We start from the raw sequence: 16,563 nt of genomic DNA, 5'->3' as shown, positions 1-16,563 counted from the left end.
AACTATTAGATAATATTTACTAAAATAATAATGACCAATAGCTGTTAATTGTAGAAAAAAAAGACTAACATTGGTTTCACATAAATATGAATATAATTAATATATTAAATTAAATTATATTTTAGTATATTATAAACTTTCAAATAGTCAAATGTTTGCGAAAATACTAATTGTGTTGCGTGAAAATTGATAAGTTATATATTGTAATTAGTGCATTACGTGAACTTGTCCAATATAATATAGGTACTTAAATAATTTAGGAATAACTAAATTGAAATAAGTCAACGATTCACACACATTATTTATTGGTCTCTTTTTACTCGTCCGGATTTCTAATTGAAATTTGTTAACGATTATTTTTGTGTTCAAATTTTTCTTATATAAGTGGTAACTTACATTGAATCTATATTACATTAAATGTTTATTAAAAGGCTATAGAATGACACATGGTAAGGTTAAACGTAAATAGTTTTGGATGGCGACAAAGAGCAAAAATAACAATAGTATACACATATTGTGTATACATGAATGTTAACCTCAACGATATTAAATATAATTGATATTATGATATTATGTTTCGTATACGCTTCACACATCAACATCACCACAATGGACATCGATGACAATAAATACACCCTAAAAACTGTCGCGTACACATCATACACATAAATTTGCTGTCGTTTGCCAATGTTATCTTTTCATCTGAAGTCCGGACGTCCTCTAAAAACGGCGAGCGTGTCCGGACCGATTCGCAATGGTTGCTCCAACAAGGAAAAATACTACGTATATTGCACAGCGGATACTGTAGTCTTTCTAAATAATGGGAGAATTTGAAAAAACCCTCACAGAAAAAAAATCGTAATTTTTTTTTTTTATTGAAAACAATGTCTACATTTTATACCGCGTTAAAAGTAGTCCAAAGTTTAAAAATATTATGTCCTAAAATAAGTGCCTGTAAGATGGTGTTCAATTGTATATACATTCCTGAAATGAAAATGTGTCTCGTTCGATATTAAAAAGTTATTTAGAAAACTAGGGTCGTCAGTTACGTAATTTCCATCATTTTTTTTTTTCAATAAACTGAATTCGCAACCGATGGCTTCAGCTCCGGCACGATCCAGTCCTTGAAGGAGTGGAAAATGCCATGCACGAGGTCCAGTGAATGTATACATACAAACGGGCACCATCTTGTACAGACATTATTTTCTAGACATGATATGTTTAACCTTTGGACTCTTAACGGCATTGATAGATTTTATTTTCCACAGTTGCACTATACGTAGAAAAGATATTTATTACCTCTTCTTCTTCTATGGCGAAACTACTCCTCAAGAGTTTTAGCCGCCACCACTATTTCACGCCATCTGTCTCCTATCATGTGTTATCTCCCTTTAGTTTTTAATAACCATTCTTAACAGGATTCTACACTATCCAGCCATCTTTTTCAAGGTTTGCCTCGTGGTATCTTCCTTTGCGGCACCCATTCAAGGGCTGTTATTAGTGGTTCGTTTTCTCCTCTGACACCCCTACCACGTAAAAAAAAAAAAAAAAAACATTGCCACGACACCACCACTATTTATTACTACTACGAGTTAATCCGAATTTTCCGATTAACTTGGTACACCTCCTTCCCCGCCCCCCCCCAAATTCGCCTCGTATAACGATACGAATTGGACACAAACCGCGTACGATAAAAATATTAACACGCGAAGCGTGAAAAACAACCAAGAAGAACCGCATAGAAACACGCGCGCGCGTCCGCGGACTCGGGGATGAAGAGCGCCGACCGACCCGCAGAGCGATATGGACACGGTGGTGTTGGAGGCCACGGTCGTCACACGCGCGCAAGCACACACGTGCGAAAGGTCAAGTGTCATAAAAAACGTTATCGTAATGTTTGTGCGCGTACCAACGCGACGCGTTATATTGTTCGTCCGCGGTTTTCCGCCATTGTCGAGACGTTCCACGGTCTTAAGGTACGTAATCCACCCGCCCCCTCCTGCACCCCGGGAGGTCCGCGATCATTTCCCCGCCATTGTCATGCGCGCGATAACCGTCGACGTTAACAATAATAATAATAATAATAATAATAATAATAATAATAATAATAATAATAATCATCCTCGCCCGAGCGCGCCCCCGTAACGTAGCCGCGCGCGGTTCTCATTAGGATCGAATATTATTTCTTTCTTTCTGGGAGTGGTCTCGGAAGGTTCGCTCGATCTCCGCACCGCATAAATAGAACACCCGTCGACGGTGCCCAGCATCACAACGCGCTGTTCCACGCACACGGCACACGTACGCAACACACGAAGAACGTGGTTCATCAACTTCGACGCAAGAACTCATCCGCCGACATGTCTCTCGGGGTAAGCGCGCGTCGTTCTTGCTGCCGTACACCGATTACTTACGATACGAGTTATAAACGTATCCCGCCAAACAATACGTTTGGTTACATTGGACCCGTTTCCGATCCGATCCGACTAATCGGAAGAAAAACAAAACCGTGTACATTATATGTAGTGGCTATGTTTATCCGTTTCGTCCGTTATTCGTCGGTTTTAAAACAAATTTATTATTTTTTCTTCCGACCAGTCAGATTTTCGGATCGGAAACGGGTCCAATGTAGTCTTTCTCGTTTCCCCGACTGTTCACACGCGGATCGTTTACAAGACCGTGCCGACCACGTCCTCACGTTTCATCGCCGCGCACTCATGCACCGTATACGGCATTTTATCTTCCGTCAAATTCCGAAGCGAACGTGACTTTCATGCGCAGAGGGATTTTACGCTCGTTGCAAAGCCGTTATATACCCGAGCGATTAACTACACACACATTTCACTATTGTCGTGCACATACGGTAACGCACATGTCTTATGTCATTTCCGCGTGTACTTTTTTTAACGAACTGATCATTTCTATTTCGCGATGAAACAGTCGGGTTACAAGTTTTGGCTTTACACACCGTGTAGATCTTATGCACTATATGAAATGTTCATGCGCTCTGTAAAGATTTCATTGTGTAAATTTCGGTTAACGTGATTCTATTTCATACGAGTTTCAACTCAGTTTAACCAGGTATATCAGGCAACGTCAAAGAAAAATCATTTTTTTATTTTCTTTGGGCGATTTACGAATAGTCTTAAAAAATACCAGGCATTTTCTTAATTATTTGAACAGATCAGTTATGGTAATATAGTATTTTTCGAAATTGACTAATTTCTAATTTTAAATTATTTTAATCTACTTTATGTAAATCGTATTTCATTTAAATTTATAAAAATAAGTTAAGCCTTTATACTAACATAAATTAACACACATTTTAGAAAATCGTAAAATTATTTCAAAGCAACTTCATGTGTACAAGTTATTATGCTTATCGATCGTGAGTAAATAAATATTTTTAATGATAATTCTGTCATCGTTGCCGTAGAACTATTGTTATAACTGTCTGAGCTAGACGTGTTGCACGGAGATCTTAACACGAGCTTATCGATGTACGATAGAAATCCCTCAAAACATATAACCTACACTTCTATAAGGGTAATAACTGTGTTATAACTCTAAGTCGATTTTAGACCCATAAGTCTAACAACAATGGTACAGGTGGACAGTGGCGTAGGAAGACTCGCTAGCGATCCTGGTAAACTTAGAAAAAACGCTTTTTAACCAATTCAAATTTGACGTTTGATATTTTTTTTAAATCTTTAATTTTACTAATTGTTTTAAGTACACAATTTAAATTTATAAGTTATTATTACAGTGTTAATTTTTAACTATGAAGATTTGCAATTTCTCGCTTTACGACTGGTAAATTCATCGATAGTGTCTTCATAAGAAAATTTTTCTTTAAATGCACTTGTGCCATTTTCTTAATTAAATTCACACGTAATGTGTACAAATAGACAACATATACGTATTTCAAATAGTACAATGGAAAAATTTCGATTTGACTGTAGAGTAAAAATACGACATTTTTGCACGATTTCGCGGCCCTTCGGAATTCACGCCCCTGGCGTAGGCCAGTCCGTCATACCCTTGCTACGCGCACTGCAGGTGGATTCCACGCGCGTATCGTATGGCCTAACCGGAGCGCGTTTGTGTTTCAGTTTTCCGTACTACTACTAGCAGCGTGCAGCGCAGCACTGGTCACCGGTTCGCCCGTATACGCGCCGGCGCCATACGCGCTGTACTCGCCCGCGCCCGCGTACGTCAACTACGCGGTGGCGGCGAAGTCGTACGACGCAGACTACGACCCGAACCCGTCGTACTCGTACGCGTACGACGTGCACGACCAGCTGACCGGCGACTCGAAGAGCCAGCACGAGAGCAGGCACGGCGACGTGGTGCACGGATCGTACAGCCTGGTCGACCCGGACGGCACCAAGCGCACCGTCGACTACACCGCGGACCCGCACAACGGTTTCAACGCGGTCGTCACCAAGGAGCCGTTGGTCAAGGCCTACGCGCCGGCCGCGTACCCGGTGGTCAAGGCGTACGCGCCACCCGAAGCCGTCCACGGTTACGCGCCCGTCTACACCGCGGTCAAGGCGTACGCCGCCCAGCCGTCGTACCGCTCGTACCCGTTCTACCGTTGAGATCTCTCGGCCGACGCGTCGCCGCAACACGTAGCCCTACGCTTACACCGCCTTCGCGCGTACAAGAAATGCATACACACACTCCCGACCCCGGTGTACCGTAATCACGTACCATAACTACGCGTGTTTCACGTACACTTTTTTTTTCTTCTACCATTTTTTTTTTTTTTTTTTTTTGTAACAATTCGCTCGTCATTAAGTATTTTCAACGCTATCGATTTGTATTATTCTTACATTTAATCTACGGTTTTTTATTTATTTATTTATTTTTATTTTTTTTTTTTTACCTATTGCTATATTGTATGGACTTAAATACAACAGTGCTGTCGGCCCATTGTTTATGTGCACACAACACGTTACGATGTACCCGATTATTATATATTATAATATATTTTTCATAAATCAATTGCCGTATTTATTCGTATCCAATACACTACATGCGTACATTAACGTTGGGATATTACGCTGACAAAATGCGTTGAAATAAAACATGTTTCTACCCCAACATTTCTGGACAATTTGAAATTGAAAGAGTTGACATTTATCGATAAGGATTCGTAGCACTAATCCGTATTAAAAAATATTAGTGCGTAGGGATTACCTAGAGAAAAAGTTGTATAATTCATTAGCATTTCAGAGCCAGTTGAAATGAATATAGTTATTTTTTCGAAGACAGGTATAAATATTATGTCGCCATGGAACCAATGCGAAAGCAGTTCCCATGGCGTCGTCGATACAAAAGGAAAAAAAGAAAAGATACAAATATTACGTAGATAATAAAAGGGATATTAATAACTTGCAGGATTCTTAAACGCAAAAATATATTCTGATGAAATGGTAAGTGAATGCAAATTTATTAATTAGCCAATACGTACGGTTATCACATATTTTCCTGCACCACAATTAATTTGTTTAAAATAAAATAAATACCATTTTAATATCAAATCAATTCGTTCACGATTGATTAAATTGTATTTATAGACAATTACAATCGATTAATTCGATGAAATTCTAATTATTAAATAATTTTCTTAAAGCTAGATTATTAAAAGTTTATGAAAAAAATCAAATACGTAAATATTTTAACAGTCAGTTAAAAATTTCCTCGTCAACGATCCTTTAATGAAAAACGTCTACAATTACATACTTACAAATATGAAATATACATAATATGTAGATGTTATATATATATATATTGAAGATTTATATATAATATAAATCTTCAATATAACAAAATGTACAAAGTAACACATCACAAAGAATAAACAAATCAAACCCTAATTATAACTATATAATTAAATATAATTACAAAATATAATTAGTATGTATTAAAATAAATTGGTATTCATAAGTTTCCCAGCATACGGATATCCAACGGAATGAAATAGTTAAGAAATTAGCTAATAAACCTTAGCCTATAAATAAGCGCATTTTAGAAGTTGGTCCTCGATATTTAGAACTAGTAAAATATAATGATAATAATATATATCAGTGAAAAAACATTGAAGTATTCAGATTTAAATAGTATAATAATAAAGTTTTAGATTGATTAGAATGGGTAAATTTGATCACGTAGTTAATACATTATATAAATAAATTATATACAAATATTAACCATATTGGTCAGAATTATACCTATCGTAAATTAAGTATTTGATTATAAATATAGAATATCATTGAATTACTACTGTAGTAATTAATATTGTTGTACTGACAACTGAGTATTTTCCACTGGTTATATAATCTTAGAAAAAAAAAAAAAAAATAAATATTCAAATGCGAAAACTCATCAGAAGATAGAAAAAATATATGTATTAGTGAATTTTTAATAAACAATGAGATATTATTTTACCAGTTACTTATTGAAAATAATATATATTATTATATTATCATATGCTACTCAAACAATAAAAATAATATACGGCGTTTGTTGTATGCAATATACATACTTCTAAATGGAATTTTAATATATTACTTCATATGAAAAAAACGCCTTGTAAAATACAAATTTACATTTTTGTACGAGAAATGAGCACTTATTTATATAATCTAGTTAATGCGATAGATAAAAAACGTTAATCAAATAGTAGGTTTTTTTTATCATTTTATAAAATCTTATTTTAAGCTGTAAATTGTATAAAAGATAAAGAACATTCATTAAAATAAAGAAAAACATGTCAAATACAATCTAATTTAATACCATTAAACATTTGTAGAATATACTTCTAGTACTTAGTAGTTATATCTGAAGAATCGTATTTTATTTGCTATCAAGTAATACTAATGAACTAGTAACCAGCAAAACTGGTGATAACTAAATATCAGACTATTACAGTTACTACCTGAATAAAAAATCTAATCTAAAGTAAAAATAATAAGTAAAAAGTATATTTCATAAAAAGTATATTTCAATTTTCTTAATTTCTCGAATGTTGATACCGATGATACGTATCAATATCGTATTAATATATAAGCGATCTAGTAAACTAAGGAAGTACAAAGTAAACATTCAATTTTTAAAAATTGCACACAAACACAACGGAAAATCATAAGTATGTTAATCAAATGTATTAAAGAAATATTATGGTAACTAAAAAATAATTAAATTTAATCAATAACGAAATTATAATTCCTTATCATTAAATTTCACTAATTTAATTGATTATAAATATTGTTTTTAATACAATTTATAATACCATATAATAAATGTATCATTTAAAACTGACTGCGATTGTTTATAAATTAAAACCAAGTAACACATTACATGCAAACATATAAAACAGTATTTGAAAAATAAAAGGCGCTTTCACCGTGCGCAAATTATAATTATTTTTCTGTATTTATATTGCATAATATAAACGCCGTATTAACGCCAAATATGTATAAGTACAATAAAAAAAAAAAAAAAAAAAAAACCATAAAATTACTGTAATCTTTTTAAATTATCTACAACTTAATCAAATACTAAAATATTAGGCAAAATAGTATGTGTTTTCAATAAAATTAATAACTATGACTAATCAAAGTAGATCAAATATGTAATTAATTAAATTTTTGTTCCCATATTTTCGAGATTAAAATAGCATTGTTTCAAAGCTGCGAAAAGTCTTAATGAACGATTTTGATTATTCAGGATTTCAATAACAAAAAATGTAAATTATCATAATACAATTGATTGTTTATTAGGCAGTTATCAACAGTCAATTTTAATATTTCAATCAAATATGCTAAGAAATACTTTCTATTTACAAAGAATCATTTTATTTTATTTTTTTTAATATAAATTAAACAACTAACTACATGACATTTAATAAGTATTAACAAAATTAAATGGTATATTTTTTTATTCTTAATTAACTTATAATAATATATTTGATGAACATTTATATACCTATAATTCTAAACTGATATTATACGAAATATTTAAAGTATAAAACCATAATTTAACTAATACAAATGTATTGGCTATATAATACTTTTTTTTTTAATCTATAATTATATATATATATATAGAAGATAAAATTATTTATTTCAAGAAAGTAGCAATTGCATAATCATATTAATTCTCTAATAACTTATTATATTTCTATATTATACACAACCTGAGTTAATTTTATTTTATTTTGATGTAAATAATTTTTAAGCTCTACCTAATATAAATATATAAAGATATATTTGCATTATATATATAGTACAGATGTAAAGTACGTTACTATGTCTTATACAAATGTTTGATGGTTTTTAAATAGTTTCGATCATAATAATTGGACACTATACATAACATATGTAAAAAATTTGAAAAATCATTTTATTTCTTATTTTTATTTTTGTAATCAAAATTTTATAATATATTAACACTTAATTGAAAGACTGAAAAGCAGCAAATAAAATAGTACGATTTTTTTTATAGATTATTGTAACTGTACTTATACTTTTAAATAGAATTCCACATTTTGCCATGATTAAATGTTTAGGTCAAGCATGTTGCCCACGGCTAATTTTTTTGTGGCCTGCGGCTACCAATGTCAATCGATAAAATAAAAAATTAACAGTAAGAAAATTATAAAATATTAATGTCACGTCGCAACTATCTTAGACTCTTGAAAAATATTATATTTGGTATACCTTATTATGTATTATATTCTGATAAACTGTAATCGAGTAAGTTTTATTGATGGTTTTATATGTAAACATATATAATAGTACATTATTTTTTTTCGTTAAATTTTTATGTGCGGCCCGCGTAGGAAACTATTCAATATATTCGGCCCATTTAATACTTGAGCTTAACATGCCTGGTTTAGATGAATGTAATTTATATGAATTATAACTTTTGTCCTCTTCTTGTTTGTTAAATATATTAACGACACATAATAGAAAAACAATATTGAAAATACCTGTTATATGTCTGCATATGCCCCATAACTTATTTATGTAACTCATAACTAATTTCATGTACGACATAAAGTATGTATGCATTTACACTATTTATATAATTTATTGTTAAGTAAAAGTTCATGGGATGATAACTATTTTTATTGGGGTTAATAAGTTTATATAAGAGAATAATTTCGAGAAAACTAATGATAGCCATATTTTGTGACTTGAAAAATTAAATAACAAATATTACTTGAACATTTTTATAGTTTCTAATGTCTAATTTTATCATTATTATATACTTAATTATTAATATCCTTTTCTTGTTCAATTACAATATTTTTTAATGCATTACATAATTTTAAGTAGTATAAAGTATTATTATTATTTATTAGTTGTAGAAATTTGTAAAAATATATTAGATTTTGTTAAAAATGAATACATTTCAAAACTATTTCTTTTACTATTAATATTTTGAACAAAAAAATAATAATTTAATAGATAAATAAGAGCAATTGTAAACATCGCTTAAGTCTTATGTGGTGAAATTTAAGAGCATAACTTAATATGTTAGTTTATGGACTATGAAACACATTAATACCACTGGGCGTATGAGAAGACATTTTCTAAAACAAATCATGATTTTTATAAATATGTTTTATCTGACTTATAAAATCACTAGTCACAAGTCTCTATACATAGAGTATTAAATGATTTTCAAATTATAGAATAAAACTATAAAGTATGCAAACAATCAAAATATATAAAATATACAATAAAAATGATTAAATCGACTTCCGTGAACCTTAAAACAGATTTATTTGCTGTCCACATAACTCTAAACTCAAACATTATAAGTATGAAAATATTAGAAACTCTCATCCATAATACAGAAACATAAATATTTTAAAATTTAATATAATGTATACTAAAAAAATAATTTTTAATATACAAAAAATATCATCTTACACTTCAAATTAAAGTAAGTACTTTCATAATAAAATTTATAAATAAAAAAGTTAATCTGCAAATGTACCAAATTTTTGGTTTCTGACCATATTTTAAACAATAAACTATAATTCCATAATGTACAATTAAAAAAGAACATAGTAAATTAATAATAAATTAAATATCTCAATTTGGAAACACATTATTAATATTTAGATATTTTTTTAATACTTGCTAGAATGAAAATAATTTTATATCTTAGTGTTAATAGTCGTGAAAAATTAACCATAATACAGACATAAATGATAAAATCTATTTTGAATTTATGTTAAAAATATGAAACTATTTAAAAAAATTGTAAATGACTGATATAAAAATAAAAATAAACATTTTTATGATTTTAAGAACCAATATCAATTTTAGTTAAAAGTTCAATTATTTATAAAATTTACAGTTTTAATAATAATTTTAAGTTATTATATTACGAATAATACTAATTTAAGAAATAATTTGAATAAGAACATTTTTTTAAGTCGAAATTTATTTTAAATTCTGTTCATATTCATTAAATGTACTACAGTAATTATTTCAACAAAATTTTAATTATTTTTTGGTCAATGATATTTTTATAAAATATAATACGAATCGTTCTGGTTATTTGACACGGAAACCCCTTCTGAAATAAACAACAATATGGGATATATATAATTGGACTCCCAGCATTTCTAGAATATATGAATATCGAACTCTAGTATGGAATAAACATTATATAAACTATCACACATACATACATACATAAATATATAAATATATATATCTATTTGTGTAATTGCAAAGAAATGTTTCATTAGCGCAATTCATAAAAATAATAATTTGGACCATGGAAGCTTCGGTAAGTTTATTATATACATTTTTTAAACTTTATTATAATTATTTTAAAATTAAATAAAACAAAATATTTTAATAATATTATTAATCAATAGACAACAAGAGTTTAAGAGCCAAATTTTTATATAAATAAATAACATTTTAGATTTTAATCATAATTTTTTAGTTAAATAATTAACATTTTTATTTTTATTGTCATCCTTCTACAAATTAATAAAAATATAATTAGTAAACAGGTCACGTAAAATTAATATATTATAGTAGAATGAACAAATAATTACGTGCGAATCATAAAAGCTATTACTCCATGGCCTATATTACGATTCCTTTGAATTAAAATTTTTTTTTTTTCTCAGGCTTAATACGGTAATGTTTATTATATTTTATTAAATAGCTATTAATATATCTGTACTTATATATTTTTTATATATTTTATAAATGGGACGTGGAAGCGGCTATATGCGTCTATAAAGTATAACACAAATATAAAGGAAATACAGCTTATTTCATTGAAACTTGTTTTCTGATTATTTTATACAGTTAAATATTGTGTTGTTGTGAATCATAATAATTTCCATAGTAGCACTGACTATAAACCTCAATTTTCTGCAATAACAAAATTTAACCGTATTAACTGTAAAATAGTATAAGAAAAAATTCTCCAAACTAAATATGAAACTAAATTCTAGAATTACATTTTATCAAAAATAAACATTTACTTTTTTTAACTTAAAAGAAAAAACTACATTTCCATTATTTCTTTAATATATTATATGTAATATAAATATAAATATTATATTAAAATATAATATTAATATATTATCTAGTTATTATATATAAAAGTGTGTTATACACTGTTGGATGTAATAAATAAATTATCGGTCAAGTTAAGTAGGTATCAAATTCATAAATAAAACTAAAACTATACCTACTTAACACATTACATAATATCAATACAAAAATAACAAATATAATAGATGTTAATTTCAGGCAAAATTAATAAAAACAATCAAGCATTCTCATTTAATAGGAGAGTTATTTTTCAATGAACCCAATAAAGTAAGTGACATAATAACATTTTCATTATATAGAAACTTTAAATTACATTTTACCGTAGAGGAAACTAAATATTTTAATATTATTTTAGAAATTTAAGAATAGAAGAAAATGTAGTTTTGTAATATATTTGAAATATATTGAATATAAAAATATATTTTGATTCAAAATATGGTTTTTATTTGAAAAACTACAAAATTAATTTTAAATTAAAATATGAAAGAAAATAAAAATAACAAGTTATGAAGCCCAAATAATATAATTAAAAAATTTAAATATGTTTAACTTATAGATGATTAAAAAAAAACTGTATACAATACAAATATTTTATAATAAATACTCAGTTAAAATTTATATTTATTTATGATTTATAAATGTTTATTATACTTCAAATATTATTTTTATTTTATAACAAAGCATTAATAGGTTTTATGTATTCGAAATTAATTTAGATAATTTAGACAAAGTATAGTATTATATACGATACATTTTTTAACATTGAATTAAATAAACAATTCTGAATGATGATAAATTATCAATATTCTATACAAACTACACAGAGACTGTATGTAAATTATGTTATTAAATAATATTAAAATTAAAATTTGCTACAGAGTAGCTATAAAAAAACTTATTACGAGTAATTATTAAATTCCATCAATAAGTTAAAAATATTATCTACATTTTAAGTTTATTATTTATTAATGAACAGTTCTGCAGTTTTATTCGAAAATTAAAACAGACATAATAGTGAGTTCAATTGAACAAGATAAATTCATTTGAATTGATAAGATATTTCTTTGAACATTTTAAAGTATGCTTTTACAATCACAACTTTATTATATTATCACGTTTGATAAATATATTTACTAAGTATATGAATTGCGAGATATTTATTTTACTACAGTTAATATACTCTAAATCACGCTTTATAGTTACAAATTTAATAATTTTGAAATTCTTTAGTTTATTTATTTTTTATTATTTTGGCAATTTTTGACAAGTTGTTTAGATTGATTAATAACGTTAAATACTTTTAGATAATTTCGAAAATAACACATCATATATTTTGATAAAAATCAGTACATTTTTGAATCATCTGTAACTATATCACCTGAATTTACTATATTTAACAAACAAACAAACTGCATAAACTCAAAATTTTATAAATAATATCTAATGAATATGATATTTATATAACAAATGTGTTTAATTTTTAGTATATGAAATAACTTATAATATATTTCTCAAACATCTGCAATTAATGAATGTTAAAAATATCAACCAACACATATTATAATATTAAAAATGCACGAATGTTGTTGATATGTATTTAAATGTTATAAATATTTAAACATTAATACCTACAATGTAAAATACATAGCTTAAATCAATACAAGTACGCTGATTTATTATTAATAGACAACAGACACTGTTGGTGTAAATTATAAATTCTAGACACGCGGACTTAGGGACTTGTTTTTGATTAAATTATACATTAAATTCCAAAGAAATAGTGGCGAAATATGCAATTACTCGATTTCACGTCTGTTTTTATACACAGGTATTGTGAAAAAAATAATATATCAAGCAAGATATTTCAATACAATCTTATTATCATTAATCAGAAGTTAGGCCGTTACCAATTGATAATTTTTTATCAATTTCATTTTGTTAAATCAACCACAAACGATACTTCACTTAAATTATTTTCAAGGACGTATTAGATATAAATTATTAGTGGCAAGCACCTATACATTTTTGAACACGCTTTTATAATACGCTAAATACGCGCAAATGAAATACTCATGTTTGAAATAAATTATATATCATAAAAACAATTGTTTAAGTAATGAAAATTAATAGCTCTAAAAAATAAAAAATATTTTTTTTTTTTTTTGTTACAGGCTTGGAGTATGTTAATCTTGGTTTCTTTCTACGCAAAACATACTTTTCAAATACCACCCGATCAAAATATCGATTTGTTAAACCCAATACTCTTATTGCCAGCACCATCTGGCATTTCTTACGAATCGCTTCATTATCCGATGCCTTTGGATCAGTATCAAGTAGTACCACTAGTAATAAATACTGGAAAAATACCGCTAATAAATCACTCTGTCCAAGCTCCCATACAATATTTTATACCCGACAGCGAAAATCAACGAACATCTAAAAGTTATGATCCATTGCAAAGTTCAAACCTTAGCCACCAACATAGGTCAACTGCACGGCAAGTCACAAAAACGTATTCAAATTCACGAACCGAAAATCGATCCAAGCAAAAACACTATCCTCCCACTACGATGTACTCAGAGACGCATGTTGAGAGTCAACCGACGTCTCGGTACAGTTACGGTTATCAAATAATTGACGACAATATTGAAAATTCAAATGATCAGCGCGAGTCAAGCGATAACGATAATACATCGGGTAATTATAATAATAAGTTGTCCGGCTTAACTAGGATCCAAACGGTTTTTGAATACACGAACACTCCAAATGCCAACACAGTGGTCCAAAAACAGAATACGAAAGAAACTCGTCAAAAGAACGAAACAAGTGTGTCTACTGATTCAAATCCAATAGTTTTAAGGTCTGGTATGAACATAACGAAAACGGAATTGAAAAAACAATATATGAATATAACAAATTTAGAAACATCAAACAACGTGACCAATAAAAATGGAAATGTAACAACATTAAAACCATAATGGCAAATAACTAACAGCTGAATATAATACGGTGGTGGAATAATGAATGCAAATCGACCATAAAAACGAAAATAATTTTTATATTTTTAAATAAGTAGAGTAAATATTTTTTAATATACCTATATTGTTGTTATTAATAATAAACAGTATACTAGTAAATTCCAATATCAATATTACAAATATTATTTGTCACATGAATAATAACGAAAACGAAATAGAATAGTCATATTGTTATATTATATTAGTATAATTCTGTTCGAAGATAATTTTTTTTTTTTTTTTTAATTTGAAAATATTTTATGTATGATTACCATTTAATATTTGTTTTATAAAATTTAAAGAACTTGAAAAATAACAAATATTTAATTGTATAATTAAAATTCAAATTGATCAGAAAAACTGGAATTAATTATCATGTTATATTGTTATACTTAGTGTAGTAGTACGCAAAAGTATAGTTTATTTTATTTAAGCCGGTTACACGACAAGTATTTTCGTTTCGACGCAGCGTGTTTAAAACGCTACATGCATATCTTACACACGTAGACTATGTTTGCTGTTTTCAGACGCGCGGGAAAATAAAAATTTAATTTTTCACGCATATCTTGCAACTTGCAAGTGATCATTCATTACTCGGCTTTCGTTCAATGCCATCACGCAATTACAAAATAGTTTTTTGATTTTTATTAAAATATGAACATACTAAACAATTTGAATGAAGTAGAAGCTGTTTGTCTTGTTTATGCAATATATGAAATTCAGAAAAAAAACCAAGCTTCGTTGATATGTACATTCATTTCACTTAAAAAGGCTGTACAAAGGACAGTTTCAAGTAATATCTAAGGAATTGAGACAGAATCCAAAAGAATAAGTAGTGAAACGCTGCAAAATGCGGCGTCGAAAACGTTCAGTGTGTAACTGCCATAAGTTTTACGAAACAAAGAAATTAATTTAATTTACAAGATTAGAGCACTATTAAAGTACCGCATGAAGCCTATAATATTATTCAGTGAAATTAGAGTAGCATAGGGGTATAACATAGTCTAGCCATCAATATATTTTAAGGGTTCCACAAAAAAACTAGTAAAGATTTAAGCACATAATCTAGCTTATCATAGGCGTGCGAATGGGTGTGGCTTTTAGGGCTATTGCCACACCTGAGACTTTTTTATTATGTAGGTACAAGATACTTAGGTAAAAAGGGCTAATAACTCTTTTTTTTTGGAAAATCAAAAGTTTTTTTAACAATTTTATCAAATTACAAAAAAATAAAAATTGCGGGGACTGGCGTTCATTGATAATTAGTAGATTGTACATACATTTTTCTAATAAATTTTATTTCTACTTACTTATGTTTTGTATATCTATTTTTTTTTTTTAAGGCAGGGTTTTATAAGGGAGTAAGTGATCAAAAAAAAAATTAAAACCACACCGGAAACAAGAATCTTTACACCCCTATGCAACTAATTAATTATTATGAAAATAACACAATTGAGATAATTTCATAATGGTACTAATTATTACTTTACAATAAAGTACAAACATATTACTTATTATTTATTACTTTATACATGTGGTTTACAACTTTTAATACCTTAAGTATAGACTAATATGCCTTTTTCAATTATTTATTTTTTTAAATAAATATTAAAGGATTGTATATTTAAAATTGACTGTACATGAACATTTGAACATTGTTATCTAAAATTAATAATCTATAAAAATATAAGAAAAAAATTGAACTACAAAGTAACAAATATTAAACAATGTTTATGAATGCTAAAAAGAAATAAACTAATGGTTATATGAGATTATTTTTATATATATAATTATGTATATATATATAAAAATTAGATGCATTCAAACTATTAATTAGAATATAATTACAACATATACAATGTAATATTTAGAACTACTACACTGTTTTAAAATATACGGATTAATAAATAAGTTACTTTAATTAGTTTAATTAATTATCTCAT

At 28.1% G+C, this 16,563-nt stretch overlaps 3 protein-coding genes across 5 annotated transcripts in view; 2 read left to right on the top strand and 1 right to left on the bottom strand.

The window, feature by feature from the left end:
• LOC112687610 (neurobeachin-like protein 1) overlaps window positions 1-16,563 on the bottom strand; it is a 113,006-nt gene that overhangs the window by 59,109 nt on the left and 37,334 nt on the right. The gene's annotated exons all lie outside the window — the stretch shown is intronic.
• Window positions 2,247-4,856, top strand: LOC112687616 (larval cuticle protein A2B-like). Its single transcript, XM_025560417.1, has 2 exons — window positions 2,247-2,369; window positions 4,110-4,856. The coding sequence occupies exons 1-2, from the start codon at window positions 2,358-2,360 to the stop codon at window positions 4,596-4,598; spliced, it is 501 nt and encodes a 166-aa protein (XP_025416202.1). The 5' UTR covers window positions 2,247-2,357; the 3' UTR covers window positions 4,599-4,856.
• On the top strand, window positions 10,689-14,783 carry LOC112687612. 2 transcript variants are annotated; one of them, XM_025560412.1, is made up of 3 exons: window positions 10,689-10,815; window positions 11,802-11,870; window positions 13,775-14,783. In XM_025560412.1, exons 1-3 carry the CDS (start codon window positions 10,804-10,806, stop codon window positions 14,579-14,581), a joined length of 888 nt encoding a protein of 295 aa, XP_025416197.1. In that variant the 5' UTR covers window positions 10,689-10,803; the 3' UTR covers window positions 14,582-14,783. The 2 variants fall into 2 exon arrangements, with proteins under 2 accessions (XP_025416197.1, XP_025416198.1); XM_025560413.1 differs by lacking the exon at window positions 11,802-11,870 and having other exon boundaries at window positions 13,775-14,780.

Source organism: Sipha flava, unplaced genomic scaffold (genome assembly GCF_003268045.1).
Source record: "Sipha flava isolate LNK unplaced genomic scaffold, YSA_version1 35a_pilon_pilon, whole genome shotgun sequence".
In the NCBI taxonomy this organism is placed as follows: domain Eukaryota; kingdom Metazoa; phylum Arthropoda; class Insecta; order Hemiptera; family Aphididae; genus Sipha; species Sipha flava.
This window is presented reverse-complemented; position numbering and strand designations above follow the sequence as displayed.

Excerpts from the sequence above, each read along its gene's own strand:
- LOC112687612 (XM_025560412.1), top strand. Across the intron at positions 11,871-13,774 it reads TTTTCAATGAACCCAATAAA|GCTTGGAGTATGTTAATCTT; the intron begins GTAAGTGACATA and ends TTTTTGTTACAG.